This window comes from Syngnathoides biaculeatus, chromosome 14, assembly GCF_019802595.1.
Source record: "Syngnathoides biaculeatus isolate LvHL_M chromosome 14, ASM1980259v1, whole genome shotgun sequence".
NCBI classification, from domain to species: Eukaryota; Metazoa; Chordata; class Actinopteri; order Syngnathiformes; family Syngnathidae; genus Syngnathoides; species Syngnathoides biaculeatus.
The window spans coordinates 21,081,781-21,102,808 of NC_084653.1; the positions used below are offsets into that span (position 1 = coordinate 21,081,781).

The 21,028-nt window shown below is 43.3% G+C and overlaps 1 protein-coding gene and 1 long non-coding RNA gene across 3 annotated transcripts in view; one reads left to right on the plus strand and one right to left on the minus strand.

Annotated features, from left to right (window-relative positions):
* LOC133512594 (neuropilin-2-like) overlaps positions 1 to 21,028 on the minus strand; it is a 111,053-nt gene that overhangs the window by 22,546 nt on the left and 67,479 nt on the right. For both annotated transcript variants that reach the window (XM_061842375.1, XM_061842376.1), the window contains exons 9-13: positions 16,862 to 17,037; positions 14,744 to 14,917; positions 13,441 to 13,585; positions 3,087 to 3,161; positions 804 to 968 (exon numbers count right to left, since the gene is read on the minus strand). In XM_061842375.1, coding sequence (XP_061698359.1) covers positions 804 to 968; positions 3,087 to 3,161; positions 13,441 to 13,585; positions 14,744 to 14,917; positions 16,862 to 17,037 — 735 coding nt within the window. The remainder of the gene's footprint in view (positions 1 to 803; positions 969 to 3,086; positions 3,162 to 13,440; positions 13,586 to 14,743; positions 14,918 to 16,861; positions 17,038 to 21,028) is intronic.
* Positions 937 to 11,887, plus strand: LOC133512596 (uncharacterized). Its single transcript, XR_009798217.1, has 4 exons — positions 937 to 993; positions 1,107 to 1,152; positions 9,734 to 9,797; positions 11,660 to 11,887. It is a non-coding gene; the product is annotated as an uncharacterized LOC133512596 (long non-coding RNA).

Below are 21,028 nucleotides of genomic sequence, written 5' to 3' on the forward strand. Positions count from 1 at the left end.
AGCCGCATCACTGCGCAAACCGCAGGGTTGAAAGCGTGTGAAAAAAGTCGCGGGTTATAGGCCAGAAATTACGGTAAATAAATGACTGCGTAGATCTTTGGTACCTGGTACTCTGTTGAGCCGATTCAGACACATATTACACCGAACAAAAATGTCACGAAAATTAAGTTCCGAGCGATTCATCTATGGAGATTCTGGCTCAGGATTGCTGACGGCCACTTCACTCACTTTACTTCTCTCAATATGCACAATTTATTATCGGTCATTTGGAATTAAATATAATTTATAGTGCCAGACAATGAGCAAAAACAGTCCACAGCACAGTAGTTTATATTTTCAGGCAGTTGAAACCACTTCGAGTGGCACGAGCAAATTATTTCAGCATTTGAAGTGGCAACACTCCGTTGGTCTGAATGCGAGAAGGAAGGGAAAATTCCATTAAGAAATAGAAAACATGAGAAGAATTATGTTCATATGTTCAATTGCAGCGAACAATGCAAAAAAAAAATAGTTGTCCATTTATAAGCCCACAAGTCCAAATGATTTTTGATGCCACGCTACTTACTAGCAAGGCTCAGGCTCCACCACACGTAATTGCGGTAACACAAGACGGACTTGTCCTTGGTCAGTGGCCGGAGGACGTAGAACAAGTTCATTTCAGCAAGACAATATATAGATGATAAAGAATAGCCATAAAAATTCTGGATTATTGTCAATGCAGTTCCCACTTTCATATTCATTTCAAATATCCCGAGTGAACTTTCTGAGTAAACATATGTCACACATGTACAGTAGGTACTCACTCTCTGATCCCAGTTTCAGGTCCAACCTGGTTTCATGTGGGCCATGACCGGCAGCGCTGTTCCCGGCCGTGTGCAAGGACCAGCTGACACCGGACTGGGGATCCGCAGACCAGCCGCACAGGCTCATTTCAAAGTCACATACGGCCCACAGTGACGGCGTGGTGGCTGCAACAGAGACAACAACACAGACGTGTGCTGAACTTTGATTTTCTTTTTACAGAAATTCTGCTTTTACACCACTCCATGCCAATTTCGACTCCCATTACAGTCCATGTTGTCTTTGTTTTCTTTCTTTTCTGACAGCTGGCTTTGCTAAATTGCGCCGTAGCTGGCAGGAAATCCGTATTTGGTAAGTGAAGCGTATGTTCCAAACGGGGATTGCGTCTCCTAACGTCTGACCACCTTTTTTTCGGCTGAGGAACAAAAGTACATAATAAAGACAATCACCAAATATTACCAACTGGAATCAAGTATAAAATGTCAACTAATTTGAATCGAAAGAACAAGATCCCGGATAAAAGCGGTCGAAATGAGTTTCCTCCGCAGGGTGTCCGGGCTCTCCCTTAGAGATAGGGTGAGAAGCTCGGTCATCCGGGATGGGCTCAGTGTTGAGCCGCTGCTCCTCCGCGTTGAAAGGAGCCAGATGAGGTGGCTGGGGCATCTGATTCGGATGCCTCGTGGACAGGTGTGGTGAGGTGTTCCGGGCATGTCCCACTGGAAAGAGACCCCGGGGACGACCCAGGGCATGCTGGACAGGCTATGTCTCTCGGCTGGCCTGGGAACGCCTCGGGATCCCTCCGGAAGAGATGGAAGAAGTGGCTGGGGAAAGGGAAGTCTCGGTATCCCTCCTGAGGCTACTTCCCACGCGACCCGATCCAAAGAAGCGGTAGAAGATGGATGGAAGTTGAGTCGCCTCAATTCCATGCAAGGAGCGCAGGTTCAACTACCACGTTGTGACACTGCGAATGGTTGTCAGTCTCGACGGTGTGCGCCCTGTGATAGACTGGCGACCAGCCTGGAGTGTTGTCCCCGTTTCGCCCGCTCACCTGGGAATGGCTGCGGCTCCCCAAGACATTGGTCAGGATAAGCCGTGGAGAAAACAAATGGATGGTATAAAAATGACCCCGTTTCATAAATATTCAACACTCTTAAAGGTCCAATGCATAAGTTTTAGTGTGTTATTAATGAAAAAACGACAGCTGGTATGGACCCAGCTGTTTTTTCACCACAAAACATGATTTTGACGTATATGTTTTTTTTGTAACTCCCGCTATGTAAATCCTCTCGAGGAATTTGTTTTCGAGAACAAGCAGCAAGTGATTTAATGGGCAGTAGCACACTCAAGCGGTCTCGTATGTTTATACTAGTTTTACCTTCGGCCGGGGTGGCTCGTTAAAGCGCCAGGCCGCGGTGGATCGGACGGGGAGGCGGTTTGGCCGCGTCGTCGCTCGCGGGCGGCGTTGTTTTTCTCACTGCCACACGGAGGTGGATTGGGGGACTGGTTTGGGTGTGATCCACATATCATCTAAATATGGCTCGAAACGATAGGGTAATATTGCCCCGGTCACTTCACTCGGTTGTGAGATATTCTCTTCTTTGAAAAGAGCTTCCGTGTCTAAAGGGGCGTGTCCCACAGTAGGAGCCACAGCGTGTTTTCAATGGCGAATGTCCGGGATGACGTCACGAACAGTAAATGCAGCCAATATGGCGACCACTTGGATGTTGAATGACAGTTCCTCAACTTCGCGCATGGATGACGTGCTCTCCGCTCATATTTATTTTTTCGTATAGACATTGAAGTGAATAATGTTATATGTGTTTTTGATGACAATATCTATTTTAGAATGTTTATAGGCATGACACTTTGGCTTTAAGAGCACATGATATCCTTTCAATAAACTGGGACAAGTATGAATATTTCATTGAAACGGGGACAGAAAGAAGACGACGATGGGAATCAAATAAAATGTAATATTACAGTACTTTTACATGCTCCAACATTATCCAGTAAGATAACTTGCCAGACAGAAGCCTCTCCTTGTCATATTCATCAGAGGTCTGTGTGTGTGACGGTGTGAGAGAGGGAGGATGTGAGGTCTGGTGGCCGCGACATCCCATTTTCACTCACGCGGAGCTTCATTGGGGACTTTTGATTCCAGCGGACTTCAAAGTCCGAACCCCCCGCCGGGGCACAGTGACATCAGCAGATTGACCTTAAGAGCAGTGCCAAACGTGCTGGTGTGTGTGTGCCCCAAACGTGTGCATGTGTATGTGTATATTTACCAGGTCTCATTGCCGCAGTGGACTTTTCCAACTTGGGCAGGGTGGGCGTTGCTGTGTCAGGCACGGTGGTTGTTTCTGCAAACAAGGACAGTGGAAACGTACATTAACAAATAATATTTACCAGTGAGCGCCACCACTACGAGTTTATTTGATGTAATGATGTTTAATCTGAAGTGCGTGCAAGGAAAATGTGTCGGTTAGGCTTGACAGAGATTTTATTGCTGCGCTCTTCACTGTAGCGGACACGCACACACAACGTGATCGATGGTGCACTCACAGCGACCTTGGTGTCAGCGACTGTATGATAAATCCGAGCGGCGCAAACACCAGGCACATCAACTTTGTCAGTGAACGGCGTTCTGGCCGTGATAACCACTTTTGCAGAGTTCCTTCTTTAAACAGCCGCCCAATGTTTAACCTGCGCCGCCTACACGCCACTGTAAGTGTCGACATATGTTTATCTGCTTCCTTTCACCGAGTTATTTCCAGGAAAGTGCTGTCTCTTATCTTGTGTCTTTCACTCACCATTTTTAATTTTTTTTTTATTGGGGTTGCAAAAGCCGCACCAGCGGACACAACACACGCGGATTTAAGTGTAAACTACTTCTTTCTTTCTTGCCTCCTGATGTATACTGAATGTAGTCTGTATGTATCATTCATACTTTTTTTTTTTTTTTTTTTTTAAACAGCCAGAGTGTCTAAATTGCTGTCTGCTGCTGTCTGATGCAATATGTCAGAGCCTTGCGGATTGACTTGTTTTTTTTTACTGAGACGTTCCACAACAAATGATTTGTTTACGTGATGGTCAAAAACCGTAGTTACATGTATAATCTTCATAACAATAAACTTGTTGGGTATGACCATTTATCTGCTGTATGCATCGCTACACTGAGTTGAGTTCAGGAACGAGAAGACGTCATCGTACAGTGGTAAAGTTGATTTGTTGACTAGTTGTGTCCACCCCAAAGTATATTTGTTCACACACACTATAAAGCCTATAAAGATATGCTTTGTGATTTTTTTTTTTTTTTTTGGTGGTCACTTGTGGCGTCTCTAACATTTGAAAAAGCTGTAGTGAGTAAGGCACTTAAAACGGGGCTTTTATTTTAGTTATACTATCCTAAAATCAGGAGAGGTCACTATAGCATGCATTTAAAATAAATAAAAAAAATATATATAGTTTTTTTTAAATAAGTGGATGGGCTGGAAAATGTTGGCCTCACAGTTCTGAGGACCTGGGTTCGATCCCAGCCCCGCCTGTGTGGAGTTTGCGTGTTCTCCCCGTGCCTGCGTGGGTTTCCTCCGAGCACTCCGGTTTCGTCCCACATCCCAAAAACATGCAACATTCATTGGACACTCTAAATTGACCCTAATAATTTACCAGTCCAATGACAGGCCCAATAATAATACTTTCAATGGGTGATATACTTCATTTTGTCCGTTGATCGGTTATTAGAATTGTTGCTGATACAAAGTTTATTGCTCTAATTTCATTGATTGAGATGAACTGAACAGCAACATCAAGACGTCATCTGATACGAATTTACCTTGTGGTTTATAGATTGCAGCAACCATGGAATGATTTTTAAATAAAATTTAAATACACACATGTGACACATACACCGTCACACAGCGAATCAGATATTAACACAGGATAAATAGCTCCCGGCAGGTGACATTAAACTCTTTTAATTTGGTGCCCTTTAAGCTCTGTAATTAGCCCCCCGTGAGGAGGCCAAAGAGGAAGTGCACGTCGGGAAGGGCAGACCGACATGGAGACATGAAAGTGGAGGAACCATTCAAGTCGCTCAGCGTCATCTTCCAAATTAATGACCACACACAGCGTTTGTCAACTGTACTCTCGAGCGCCATTGCATTGGTTTGATTTTGTTCCTGAATCCCAATCGGGTTTCCATCGCTTATTTTCTCACCAATCGGGATGCTGATGTTAATATGATCCAACCAACTGTGTTATTCAAATTTCTTCAATTGTTGACGCCTTTGGTTATTTCTCTTTCGGATGCAAACAATCATCCTGTGAGTGGAGCCCAATGAACAACAATCTGTTACAGAAGTCCTGCAACTTGAGAAAAATATTTTGGGGTCTTCACAACCACACAGCCACATACACACGCACACACAGCCTCAGGCCTCATTCTAAAGCTGCTGACGAAGCAGCCTAAGGCGGAAACAGAGACAAGAACTGTTCAATTATGGAAAGAGCTTCGGGTATAAATCTACCTCTGTCTGCCTAAATAATGACTATCCATTTTGTGTGTGTGTGTGTGTGTGTGTTTGACAAAGAGAGTGAATACTTTGTTAGTGACATAGTGGATGGTGCGGGGGATTTCCTCTTTTTCATAATTCAGTGACAGACTAAACATCTTAGTTTAGCTGTGATTGTGTAAATACCTGTGGCAGAAGTGTCGCCATAATTTCCGGCCTACCAGCCGCGACATTTTTCCACTTCCACGCTTCCCACTTTTACTGTATTTAACCGGCCCTGTTGGCGCTGCGCTAGCGTCAGCGCTGTGGTAGCGTGTTGCTACTGTGTTACTTCCGTGTCTCAGTGATTTTTACTGGTATGATTTTTTTTTTAAATATATTTGGCACTGTTAGCGCTGTGAGTAAGACAGATGGAATATATGTGCCGAGGAAGTGACTTTTACCAGTCCGGCCCTGTTAGTGTCACCCTTGTGTGTTACTGCCTTGTCTCAGTGATTTTTACGGATATGTTTTTTTTAACCGGCTTGTTAGCGCGCTGCTACCGTTAGCGTGGCGCTAGCATTACCATTAAACCCTCTCTGTACCATCTTTCTTTGTAAATATCTCGTGTTTCAATGTGGGTTTCAATGTGGGAACTTGCGGGTTTTACACAGCTGCAGCAGCTGTATGTATGTACCAAATAGTATTTCCTTTACAAATGTACTGGTGCGCTTTGTAGGCCGGGAATTACGGTATTTGGCTGTTATAGGAAACTTTAAGAACCAATGTGGTAACACGTACAGTATGCTGCAACTTTAAAGTTTTGGGCAATTTACGATGATGAATTAAGATGCTGAAAGATTAGATAAAAACGACGGAAATTCTTTGGTGATGCTGAATTAAAACGTGCACATCAGTCTCTCTGGACTATTTAATCTCTAAGTGTTCTTAAATGATAGAATCCATTAAACTGGACTGATAATACTTGGAAATCTATCAATGTGTAAAAAAAGGGAAAAAAAATGACATGCCCTACATCGGTCTAAAGGAAGACTATGCAAGTACGACCACTGACAGCGAATTGCTTCCTGGCCCATTGTGTAGCACAAAGTGTACGCTTGTAATCGTCGCTTTAAGTGTCTCGCTCACAATGAAGATAATAACGAGATGCTTCTGGCGCTGAATGGCTCACAATCACAGAGAACTGGAGGGAATGAGTTGAAGTGTTGCAGAAACCATTACACTAAGTATGCTATTGAACGAGGGCGGCCCTTACGTGGCCTGTCAATCATATCTTAACAAGGGCATGGTTTCAATTATATAGCTTCCTTGACATCACTTCATAAGAAAAATTTGTTTCTGTCATTCACAAGCACTTGAAATAGGCTCGCCATTTTGCTCGTGAACGGAATTAGGACAAGGGCAATTAAAAGTGGGAAGCGTGGAGACTAAATTAATGACGACACAAACAACAGTATATTTTTGCTAAAGAGATTTTTCTTTTTTTAACATTTGAACTACCGTAATTTCCGGCCTACAAGCCGCAACTTTTTTCACACGCTTTCAACCCTGCGGTTTATGCGGCTAATTTGTGCATTTTTTTTTTTCTAACGGCCGCAAAGGGGCACTCGAGCGGAAAAGGTAAGAATGAGACCGGTGGAATATATGTGCCGAGGAAGTGACTTTTACCGGCGCCGTTAGCGCTGTGCTAGTGTTAGTGGTGTGGTTGCGTGTCGCTGCTGTGTTACTGGCGTGTCTCAGTGATATTTACCTGTAAGTTTTATTTCAACCGGCCCTGTTAGCATTAGCGCGAGAGCAGCGTTAGTGTTAGCACTAGCATTAAAGCCTTTCTGTGTACCATCTTTGTAAATATCTTGTGTTTGAATGTGAGTTTCAATGTGGGCACTTGCGGCTTTTACACAGCTGTGGCGTATGTATGTATGTACCAAATGGTATTTCCTTTACAAATGTACTCGGTGAGGCTTGTAACCAGGTGCACTCTGTAGGCCGGGAATTACGGTATATTTTGGTGTAGCCTGACTCTTGAAGAAACGAAGTTTAAATGCCAGAGCTTAAAAACGTGAAACGCAGATGGCTTGGTGCAGTGGCGTGAAAACGAGAGAGAGCTAAAAGTCTTTGTGGGTAATGAGGTCGGGAGTGAAGGGAAGGTGTGGAGGTTGCGGTTTGTGTGGCGGGGGGTGTTACAGGAGCCCTGGCAGAGATGGGAGTGATTACGGCCTTGTGATGGAGAGGGAATGCAAAGAGAGGGCTGGCGAGATGGGAGCGGGAGAAGCCACCCACATTTCCAGACTCGACCTCCTACGCAGACGTTACTTTCCATTCCTTCTGTGTTTATACCTGTTGTTATTCAGCAGCTCACATCTTTGACTTCACGGAATCTTCTGGAGGCTGATGAGTAAACATCCGGGAGCGATGCCCAATTAACGGTTACAATCTGTTTTATTATTTTTCTCAATGTATACATATATAATGATCCACAGGGTACATTAGATTTTTCCCATGAATATATGTAATTACCTTTACTTGTAATTGTTCGGAAACTATCATTTTTATTGTGACATGTTGAATCTGTGCAGTAGCCCTTACTGAGCCAAGGCTACATTGCGGTAATCACATGAATATATCTGGAATGGAGCCATGTTTCACATGTGAAAGTTATCAGTGATCGTGCCGCCCCCCCACCACACACACACACACACCAAAAAGTAAATGAATTTGACTGGAAACCTGGAAGGACAAAATACTATCTGTCTTGAATCAGCGTGTGTGTGCAAGTTTCTTGGGTATGACACACCAAAGGTTCTCGGACGTCATATACAATTAAACATTTAAATATAAAATTTACAAGGCAGAAATGTTTCGTCTTCCTCCAGTATTTTTCAAGTCGATTTAGCCGGCTCACTCTATTTCTTTTGTCAGCCAAACCCTAATTTGTAGTGACCTTAGATTCACATTATATGGACAAAAAGCATTAAGACACACTAAAACACACACTTGCAAACCAGGGCCTCTGATTTGACAATGACGGATAGCATGAATCGTTCCTCTGGATGAAAAGTTTTTCCAGAAGAAAATGACACCACAACTAGAGATCATTTGCGCACTTGTCGCGCACTCTAAGCACTGAGGAAAACAGATCCAGGGCAGTGAACTACAGGCTGATGTCTTTTTTTTTTTTTTTTTTGTTAAACATGGCAGCACACTCTCACAAGGAGCAGCTGGTCGGCCACACCGGGCCGCACACGCTACTTCCTTGTTTACCGGACACCGCCGCCCTTCATTTTAAAGGGGTACACTCATAATTACAAACACTGGGGTATGTGAATAATTAAAGAAAAAGTGGTGAAAATGGACAAGATTTTCTCTTTTTTTGAGTAAAAAAACGTCTGGTCTGAAGCCAAAGTAGAAAGTACAGGATGAGATGGTGTATCATGTTAAAATTGAACCTTAGCACAGCCTGATCGAGGATGAAAACACAGACGATACAGTGCACAAAAAAGCTAACTCTGTATTTTAAATATATGAGGCAACATAACATTAATCCTAAAACTGTTTTGGAGCGTCATTCAGCTTTCAACATGAATTGCGAAAGATATTCTGCAGGCAATAATTCAGTTTTACACCAAGAAAAACAGACGGGGATACCATTGTGGGTAAAAAAAAAAAAAAGAAAAAAGTTGGAAACGACATTTCAAATTTATAGTTAATAGTTGGCTTGGTATGTATTTGTATCGGAATGTATTTTTTTACATTTTCAGTGTAAGTTTGCAAAAACACAAAATTGTTCTTAAAAATGTTCTCACGATGGGAATGTAATCTGAACCTTTTAAGAGCCATGTAACTTCAATGGATGACACTTATGTGACCACAGTGCGTACGTCTGATGTTGCTCACAGTGGTCAAAGGGGGCCCTCACGGCCTTTGTGTGTTTGCTCAGACGCGTAAACAATTTGAGGGAGCTGCATCTCTTTTTTTAATTTCCATTTTTTTTTCTACTTTTTGTAGGTGAAGTGACCAGGATCCCAAATGATTTTTCACTGTTTCCATATGATTCACGACTGCTGGGCAGTGTTCCCGCGTATGACAAGTGAAGTCTGAGACTCGAATCCCATTTGTATTGGCATGACATTGCTCACCCTGCTGCTTTCGACTAAAACGAGAGCGTAAGCATTTAGACAAGCGCAAACCTGTTTATCCAAACAGGTGGCAGGTGTATGTATACATTTTTCGCCTGTCAGCCTGCCAACAACAAGGCACAGACCGAAAGTGATGCAGATGTTCTGCTTGCCGGAGCATTTAAATCATGACCAAATCTGGCTGCTTCCAATACTGTAAATTACACGTTGCCTCGATAGCTAGCGTGAATGATGAAAATGACTCCTGCGAAAATAATATTCCGGCTTTTGTCTCATTTTCTCCAGCGAGGGGTTTGGTATAATAATGAGATACTAAACCAGACCATTCTACGCAGCCACCAAGAATCAGGTATGCATAACCTCATATTCCTTGATTGTAATTGGCTGCCAAGATTGTTTTATAGCAGGAAATTGTTTTGCCTCCCTAAGGCCGAGAGGCGAGTGCACTTCATTGTGAAATATGCAAACAACAGAGAGGGGAAAAAATGGAATAGCAAATGCTTTAGGACTTTGCAAAAACAATATTTGTACTACAAGCATTACTCTGTCCCAAGTTTTGAATTGGGAAGTGACTTATGGAACCTGCTTTGTTTGCGATAGATAATATCAGTTATTTATTTACATCATTGGAAGAAGGCTAGATCGAATATTAACGTCAACAAAAAAGGCAAGACATTGGGTACATTTGTCCCGAACACAAGTCCATGCACAGTTTGTAAGTTGATTGACGTCCGAAACATGAAAATATAGTGGATTTTGGAGTAGTGCGTCACATATTTATGAACCTTGAAACGACATAATGAGAACATTGATTGTTGTGGCGTGAGCCATCAGCTGTGGTGAATAAATTGCATTGTGCGAATCAGTCCATCCTTCCATCCATTTTCTTTGCCGCTGATCCTCACGAGGGTCGCGGGGAGTGCTGGAGCCTATCCCAGTTGTCAGTGGGCAGGAGGCCTGAACTAGTTGCCAGCCAATCACAGCGCACATACAGACGAACAGCCACACTCACAATCACACCTAGGGGCAATTTAGAGTGTCTAATTCATATTGCATGTTTTGGGGATGTGGAAGGAAACAGGAGTGGCCGGAGAAAACCCACACAAGCACCGGGAGAACATGCAAACTCCACATAGGGGGGTCCAGGATCGAAGCCGGGACCTCAGAACTGTGAGGCCAACGCTTTACCAGCTGCCGCCGTTCTGTGAATCTTTAGCTTTAAAAGCTCAAGCGAGCGCCACAAGCATACCAACAAGTACAGTTGTGGTTTTGAGAATGTTATACTTGGGTTTTCTTGTCGTACTGCACGTACCCGCTCGAAACACAAAAGACTTTTGTGACTCAAATGTGTGGCGGCCGCATATGTAAACAGCTGCGCTCGACGGGCTGAAGCCGATGCACTGTTGAATATTTTATCTACTGGAGCGCAGACGTACAGAGCGGTGCACAAAATCGGGCAGCGAAATACTAAGTAAACGACATCAAGTCACAAACACGTTTCTATTTTGCCGTGAACAACGCATGACTGAGGAGGTCATGGGTTCCGGTTCCATTCTCCCTGCATCACGTAACGTAGCTCGACGACAATGAAAACCGACAAAGAAAAGTGAAAACACAAGTTGCTAAACGACGTTGTAACGGGAGTGTTTTTCCCCGCAAGTGAAAATGTGAGTGTTGTTGCAGTTATCATGACGAAAGTTATGATCACATCCAGAAGGCAAACATCTGGCAAGCAGACCCAGGAAGGCTATTAAACAACTACAATAGTCAAGAGATCAATTTGTTTCGTGCTCTCGGTTGTAATGTCCGCGGAAAAGATGTCAGGCTATAACTCAATACTACACCAAATGAAGTGAAGCTGAGAGAAAATATGGAGTTAGTCCCCTGTTTGATTCCACTCACCTGGAAAAATGAATCTTTTACAAGAGTGCGCCTGTGGGGAGTGAACCCGTGGGGATTTTTGTCCACTCATGCGGAACATTTGCGACATCGACGGCAATGATATCAGTAACATTGTTGAACAAGGAGACCACCTGGCTAATAATCTCTGTTCAAGTTCATCGTAAAGGTGTCTGATGGGGTTCAAGTTAGGGTTTCTCACTAAACTTTTGTGTACTGGGACAGAGTCATGCTAGAAAAGAAAAAAAGCCTTCCGTAAAGTGTGTCCACAACGCCGGAAACATATAATCGTCCAAAATGTATTTTTTTCAGAATGTGGGAGGAAGCCAATGGAACATTCACCCCCAAGAGCCACGGCGAGAACAAGAAAATGTCATACAGGAAGGCTGGAGCTGAGATTCAAAACCAGAACCTCAAAACTGTGAGGCAGACTTGGTGCTGCAAACATAATAAATCAACATGTTTTATTACGAAGATGAATTAAGATGCTAAAAGATTAGATTAAAAATTATGGAAAATTCTTTGGTGATGCTGAATTAAAACGTGCACAACAGTCTCTCTGGACTATTTAACCTATAAGTGTTCTTAAATGATAGAATCCATTAAAGTAATACTCAGAAATCCCTTCAATGTGTGAAAAAAGAAAAAAAGAATGCTGCCATCAGGGAGGAGACTGCAAAGCATTCGGGCCAAAGACAGCAAGCTCAAAGACAGTTTCTTCCACCAGCAGTCATTGCCCCATTTTCCCTCTCTGGCACCTACCACAACACATCGCCACTGACTTTAGACCATGAATTCAGCTCATGCACAAATCGCATTCAAAATGTCTATAACGCCCGTTTATGTGGCTGTTGCATTCATGTGCTGGAACTCACAAAACAAATGAATGACCATGACTCAGTAGTCATTTGACTCCAGTCACAATTACAACCTGAAACTGCAGCTTTCTCTCCATTTGATGACAGTTCCAATGAATTTTGAGAGTATTTGTATTACTGCATTTCAGATTGCATTCATACAGCCGGCGTTAATCACTCAATGCAAGTGTCAAAACCGGAGGATGTACCTCGTCTTCCCATGGCTATCAGCCCGCTGGCTAGTCCTGACACAGTTAAGATGTCCGGTACCAATCCCTTAAGGTCTCCGCCTTTCCTTCTCTCACCCTCTGCCATCACTTCAAGCCAGCTGGCCATCTGATTTCCATCGGTTTCCTTCACCTGTCACATGTCACAATACGACTCCGCCACTATCCATCTCGTGGTCCATGAAGACGAAAGGAGGTCAAGCATTACGGCAGCATTTTTAATGCGCCCTTTGCAACGTTTTGTTTTTATCCATAACAGAAGAAAGGAAGCTTGTGTCCTTTTTTTGGTTGTTGTTTCCTCTCCAGAAGAGCAGGTCGGCACGCACGTGAATATGTCAACGTACTATATATTTGTAGTACAGGCTGAAAGATTGAAAGACGCGACAAAATTTGACAGCAATGCTGCCTTAGGTTTGGCTTTGACTTCTTAATATTGAAAACCATCCATCCATCCCATCATCCATGGAAAGTAGCCAATCTTTGGTTAACTAACCAATCACAGGGCACATACTGTACAAAGTACAACTCACAATCACATTTACGTTTTTGTACTGTATGTACAGTTGCACACAAAATGTAGGACTGTACACAGATGGCAAGTACAGGGAGAAGCCCCATGACCTAGACATGTTAATCCGTGTCCAGACATGTTCGAGAACGATGCCTGCGAGATCTCATGGGCGGAAAGGAAAAGCTAGTAAAAGATAAGCACACACACACACACACACACACACCACACACACACACACACACACACACACACAGTCTGACATGCTGAATACAATATGAGTGGAAACCAACCAAATATACAGATTGGAAGATTAAAAAAAAAACACCACCAACTTCAAGCATGCATCCCAATATTTATGCATTCAATTACAACTGTTACCTCATGATTTTTAATAAATATATGAATTTATTTCTGATGGCATTGTGCAATATCGATACATAAAGTATGCATAACTTCAATCTGTGTTCAACCCCGTGTCGTGTGACTTTGCGCTCTTACCAGGCAGGTCACAACCGAGGACCTCCATCCTCATGCCAATTCCAGCGGGGGACCACCTCTCGGGAAAAACCCGGACGTACTGAGTCATGATCTCGTCGAAGCGTCGCACCTCTGGCGTATCGTAGTGGCTGTTGCCCTCAAAAATCTAAACAGGAAGGAAGAATAACAAGGACAGGATGTTATGGGTCTTCTATAGGAATTCTACTCGCAATGATGAGTCACAATGCAAATCGCTGTTTTCCTTTCTGGGCATTTTGCAGTCAGGAAATATGGATAAACACTTCTGCTACTCTTCGTAGGGGACAGTCAACAAGAAAATCTGTCTCAGCCGGCGACAGATGCTTGTCGGACTGTCAGCTGTTACGGCCGAGATCTGCTATTTGCTATGAAAGAGCTCGTCTATAGATTCACAGCTATTTTGGAGGGTGCAGGTAAAACTGTCACGAGAAATAAAACATAAAATATAGCAGACGTCCTCCTGAAGTCACATGGCGCCGAGGATGACGATTGATTCCCGGCACAGCACGACATGTGCCATAAAAATAACAACAGAGAGACTCGGTCCTTTGATTGTCGAGCTGCAGAGCGGCTAAACACCACCAGAGCGCCCGAAACGCAGGCCTGTGGCAATATTAGCTTGATGAATTGAACTGTATCTTCTGTCCTCTCCATAACCACAATGACAATAAAAAATGAAAAACATACGATGGATTTCCCAGGTTGCTCATTTAAAAAAGAAAGGCAGATGAGAGAAAACGTCAGAAAAGCCAGGCACTCTGTAGTGCTATTACAGCTCTTAAAGAGAGAGTCTCCTCGGTGAGGAGAGTTTAAAGGGGGCTGGCTCACAGCGCCTTCGACTGCCAGCCGTGCTGAGTGGTGATGCAGGACAGACAATTTTTAATTACACCCATGAGAGCGGAGAAGGGGATGAGTGAACGAGAGGATGAAAGACAGACAAAAACAGAACAAGAGCGAGTGCAGAAGACTCAATGTGGAGCGCCGTGATTAAATTGAATTATTAAGGCGGTAATATATATCATTTCCCAAGAATTACACAGCAGGAAGGGAGAGGATTTGAAAGTTCTCAAACAGAAAATTGGCAGTCATCGGTTTGTCGTCCCCCGCGAATCGCTTATTAGCTGTGAGGAAAATCGGTCTGACAGGTTCAAGACATTCGGGGACATTTGCTGGGGTTATTGTTGTGACAGACCAATAATCCTTGTTTAAAGATGATCAGTGTACAAGAGTGCTTCAGGCTTCCTTGCAGATGTAGTAGACTAATCGTGCACGCCGAACCTTTTACCTTTGCAAACCCTGTCTTGCTGTCCGTGATGTACGCCCAATCCTTTCCGGTCAAACTGTGAGCCAATTTGTACTTCCTGACGAAGGCTCGGTTCTCGGCGCTAGTGCTGCCTTCCAGCCCTCGTGCGCCCTGAGTGATGACCCCGCGCACCATCTTGGGCACACCAAGGTCCACCTGTGACACAAACAATATGACATCTGTTGTTAATTCACATTCAGGTAAAACAGAAGTACCATGATGGTATTGCAAATATCTTCTGTAAATGTAAATTGCAAACTCAGAATTACCGTGGACGCTACTGAATTGAATCCATAAGAATTTTAGCATTGTTCAACTTTTCAACAAAACTTTTGGTATTTTTATTTGGCACTGTCGATTATTTGACTATGAACTTAATATTGTAATTCTGTAACTTTATCCGGGACCATCTCTGTCAGGGTCAACCAGAAGCCATAGCTGACAAGGGGAAGTCCACAGGCTCCCGAAGGCCCAGAATGCTGCTTTCAGAGCTCGGGGTGAGGTGAGCTGAAGGGCAATCTGTCAGGTGCCATCAGAGACAACGGATGGCAGTACTCCATTCGGGTACCCGCAGTTAAGAGTTGGCAGCAACACCACCAACAATATCACGCTGAAAACAGGGTTCCCTGAAAAATGTATGCTGAGCCACCTCCTTTTCACACTGCTGACCCACGACTGTGCACCCAGATCCAGCTCCAACCTATTCATCAAGTTTGCAGACACCACTGCGGTGGGTCTTATCAACAAGAATGTCCATCTGAACATGGCAAAGACTAAGGAGATCATAGTGGACTTCTGGAGAGGGCACATTAGCATCTGCCCCTAACCATCAACGGTATTGTAGTAGAGGGGCTGAGCAACACCAAATTCCTCCATAGACCTGCCCTGGACCACTAACACCACAGCACTTGCTAAAAAGGCTCAACAGCGGCTGTGCAGCAAGACCGCATACAGACCGGTACGCCGCCTGCACCACCTTCTGCCGCAAGATCCTGCACCACATTGTGGGAGCAGCTGAGAAGATCATTGACATTGACATTTATCACACCTGGCTCAGCTACAAGGCCACCAGGATCGCAGGGGACCCCAGTCACCTATCCCACTTCCTCTTCAGACTGCTGCCATCAGGGAGGAGACTGCAAAGCCTTCAGGCCAAAACCAGCAAGCTCAAGGAGTTTGTTTCTTCCACCAGTAGTCAGTATCCGCATCTCACTCTCTGCTTTGCCCAATTATCCCTTTCTGGGACCTACCACCACACATCGCCACTGATTATAGACCACAAACCGTACTCAAAATGTATATAATTTAATATAATGTCCATAATACTTAACCATGTACATTGGTGTTCATGTCAACACTACACATGGGAATTCCAGTTCCTCTTGTTAACTTAGCCTGATTGACCACATTTATAATGTTTACGGTATAATGCACAATGTACATATTTTAGACAGAGCAAGTTATTCATTTATTTTATTTATTATTGTTTGGTTTATTATTTTTATTACTGCACCAGAGGTCAGAGAGGAACGCTATTTCAGGCACGCCATATGTTATGTATGTATAACACATCTGACAATAGTTACTTAAAACTTGAAAACTGAAATTATTCGGGTTTTACATTTCTGAATATTTTATGACATTTCTGGCCTTTTGTACCCTAATCTGAGGCTTTTATACCTTCTTTTATTTATGTTCTGGAAAACACATGGAAATTGCCTTTTTGCTAAACCTGGTGTACGCATCTTTCCATCTTTGATATTATCTTTGATATATGTACAGTATGTGCACATTGCCCGTGAACTTAATCGAAAAAAAAAATGGTGACATATTTCCCCATTTTACTTTTTATAATGTTGATGATCATAGCTGAGAGCTAATGAAAACCCTCCAATTACAAGCTTAAAACATGTTACAAATATTCTAAAAAATGTTTAAGTTCATAAATCAGATGGTCTTTTGAGCAGTATTTTCCCGTTTAAAGAAGCTGTACAATAGTTACACTTTATGAATTGACTTACTGAAATAAAAGAACTTCTCTTTAGCAATCACAGTCCTAAGTAAGTAAGTAAGTAAGTAAGTAAGTAAGTAAACAAGTACCTGCAGCCATTCTTCTCCGGCTACGGGCTGCGTGGGGTTGGGAAACCAGCCCGAGCGGCTGGCCACCAGCCTGGCTGCGCCCATGGAGCCGTGGATGTCCCTCATGGAGGAGGCCGAGATTTGCGAGTCGGCCAGCAGCCCAGACAGCATGCCTTGAAGCTCTGAGCACGGAGCGTCTAAACAGAGGAGGAGGAAGTCGCATGAATATCATATCGAGTGATCACATTTAATGACCATTTTCATTTGGATACGTACACTGGACACATTGTGGAAATGAATTTCATTAGCAGCGGTGGGAAGACGAGACGACGGTGGTGCACACGAGGTTTGCACAAACACACACAAAAACATGGATTTTTTGAGATGGTGAACACATTTAATTACATTTTAGCCGTCCAATTCCTTGTGGGAAATACTATTTTGCTCATTCCTTATTAAAATGAGCTTGCAATGAGAACGTGTGGATTTTATTTCTTTTTCCATTTGTGTTTCGAGACAAAGGCAGAGCTGTTTTGATCCTTATTGACGGTGTTTTCCAATAATTGCTAACAAAATGTTCTGGATGCAGCCTGCATCGCATCCAATGTCAGTTTGGATCGGATCCAGCGCCGCCCAGCCTTCTAAAGGCTAGGACGTGTCGATAGAGCTGACAGATGGGCGCCGGGCTTGATCTTGGAGGGAAAATTCTTGTGTGATTTTCTTCTTAAACTAATGTTCCACTTTGCAGCTCTTCTGAACCGCTTTCCATCAAACCGTCAGAGCATTTTGCCTTCATGCCGCTACAAAGTCAATGCAAAACTTCAGCTGAGCAATGGGACTCTTCGCGGGGGAATTGAGGCAAGAAACTCCCAAACGGAAGAACAAAATGAAAGCGTGGCACATATCAAAGCCGCGCATTTTACTCGACTGACAAATGTGTTTGAGCCAAACGAGAATCAGAACGTTGCATCCATGAATAATAATGGCGACCAAAAAAAAAAGGCGGCGCGTCAAAAGAAATGAATTTTATTTTAAATGATGAGATATGAAAGGATGAGATGGAAGTGATAAATTAGAGGAGGGGCTGAAGGACAGGGAAGCTGAATTTAAAAAAAAAGCCAAAAAGGTCAATCGGAATTTCACGGGAAGCAAATGCGAAAGGAGAAAATTAGAAGCCAGAGGAAGGATAGGAGAGAATGAATGAGTAGAAGGAAAGAAAGAGGGAGGATATTGACAGTGAAGGGTGACGATGATTGATGGTGACATTCTCTGGGTCTTGGGGGAGATGAATGTTTAATGCTGTGATGTTTGCAACCGCACCTCGCCGCAGTAAATAATGAATCAACAATAAACAACAACGGCTACCCACGCAGCAGATGAGCTCCCTCTATAGGGCAATAAAAAAATGAATGAGAAAATTCAATTACCATATTGTTTATTTTTAAGGTTTTTTTTGTTTGTTTGTTTTTTTTAGTGTTTTCATTTGTTTGAGCAGATGCAGCTCAGAAGTAGACCTAATGAGAATGTGATCTCTGGAGATGACAGAAATAGCAACTCAGCTCATGCATAAACCGCACTCAAAATGTCTATAATTTAATATACTGTCCATAATACTTAACCATGTACATTGGTGTTTATGTCAATACCGCACATGTATGTATATATAGGAACAACGTTTAACAAAAACACACACGGCGTACACCCTGAACTGGTTTGCCAGACAATCCCAGGGCACAAAGAGACAAGCAACAGTCACAGTTATAATCACACCTAAACATGCAAACTCCACAAAGGTGGGGCCAGGATTTGAACCCTGGTTCTCAGAATTGTGAGGCCAATGCTCTAACCAGTTGCTGCACAACCATGCTGCCCCGTGCCAAACATATATTTTGGAATTATGGCTAAAAAGTTTTTTCAAAATGTTTGCTTCAGAAATTTTGGAGAAAAAAAAGAAATACAAAAAACTCACGAAAAACCTACTAGAACATCTGAACTTTATCTAGGGTTGATCAGAGACCCTTTTAACTTCCCATTTAACATAAGCTTGAATGGCTAATTCGGACCCAAATCCCAGTTATGAGCCGGCATTCACACTTGGACAACCACATGATTGTTTATTTTTACTTTCATTTTTGAATTGACTTGTAGAGGTTAACATTCATGGTTCAAAGAGCTTTATTCGGTACTTATTTGAACACCATGACCTTGAGGAATTCACACAGATGGCGCTATTCTACATCTTCAAGTTATACAGAAAATGTTACAATATCCTAATCAGAATCAATGGATGTAACCTTCTCAGAGCTCGTGATGTGGCTTTCAAATTTGGTGACAAGGCCTGCAGTAGCAATAGCAGACCTGAAAAGGAGCATTAAAGAGGCCAAACGGATCGACCAATGAAAAATCAGGGAACATCTTACAAACAACAGCACAAGGAGGACGTGGCAGGGAGTAGAGCAAATCACCAATTTCAAGAGCAGCTCACCCATCATTCACCGACGCCAAGGCATCGCCTCCAGAGGAGCTAAACTGCTTTTTTGCATGCTTTGAGGAAAAGACGAGAACATCAGCGATGAGAACATCACCGTATTCATCACTTCCTGACACTAACATCCAGGTAATGTCTGTACATTATGAGGTGAGGCAAGCTTTCAGATCCGTGAATCCAAGGAAGGTGGCTGGTCCGGCCGGGTGGAGTACTTTGGAAGGCATGCAAAGCCTGTGGTTTTGAACTTCCTCCCGTGTCCACAAAAATCTTCAATCTTTCAATCTTTGACACAAGCCACTGTCCCACTTTGCCGAAAAATCAACTGTCATAATCCCTGTTCCCAAAAAGCATCCTGAGAACTGTTTAAATGACTGGATTCCCCACGGCCTTTGACCCATTTCAGTTCGCCTACAGTGAAAAAGGTTCAGTGGAGGATGCCATCACCATCACTTTCCACTCAGTGCTCGACCACCTAGAACACAAGAATTCATATGTCCGGATGCACTTTGTCGATAATATCTCTGCATTCAATACCGTCATAGCACAGATTTTGATTAGGAAACTGGTTCACCTTGGTCTCCGCAGACACCTCTGCTTTTGCATGATCAACTTTCTCACAAACCACCCCCAAACTCTTAGACTCGGCCCTCGTCTTCCATCGCTTCCAGTACCGGCTCACCTCAGGGCTGCGTGCTGAGCCCTGTGCTGTACTGTCTGTACACCTCTGATTGCACACTTGTCCATTCCTCCCGTCACATCATTAAGTTTGCAAGCAACACAACTGTGGTGGGATTCATCTCAGGGGAGGGTTAGTCCGCCTACCATGTTGAGGTCCAAAATGTGTCTCTGTGGTGCTCTGAAAACACCCTGATTTTAAACACAAAGAAGACCAAAGAACTTATATTGGAGTTCAGGAAACGCAAAGCTGATCCATCCCCCATTTTCATCAAGGGTGACTGTGTGGAATTAGTCGGCAGTTCTAAATTTCCTGGAATATACATCACAGACACCCTCTCCTGGACTACAAATACCACAGCCATTGTTAAGAAGGCCAGGCAACCTCTTCAGGATTTGTACAAGAAACAACCTCGGTTAGAGACTGCTGGAAGCATTTTACCACTCTGACGTTGAAAGCATTTGGAACATACAGCGTTACGTCATGGTGTGCGGGCTGCTCCGTTGGGGGCAAAAAATAAAAAATAAAAAAAGCACTACAGAGAGTTCTAAGAACTGGAGAAAAAGTCAGACTGCCCTCGTCCACCGTTACAAGACAGTGGCAACACCCATTATCACATTAGAGACGCGACTATCAGTACAGACACTATTCACTCCAGTCATCACCTGTTCACTCTTTTGCCCTCAGGTTAGATCGCACAGCACTAGATTCATCAACATTTTACATTTTTTTTTTCACCCCAAAGTCCATTCACTCTCCGAATCAGCAACATATATCATAGTCGGCAGGACATTACAAATGTCACGGAAAGCAATCTTTATTTTGAAATTTGCCCATCAATTGCTTGCTGTTATCCGAACACAATGATAATTGCACTTTTATACATTTTTACTGAAGCACTTTAAAATACTGATTTGTCATATTCTGCTTTTGTTATGGTTGCTCATGATACGCATGAATTGAATGTTGTTTTAATTTTCATGTGGATGGGGGCATGTGCAATTTCGTTGTTTACCGTAATTTC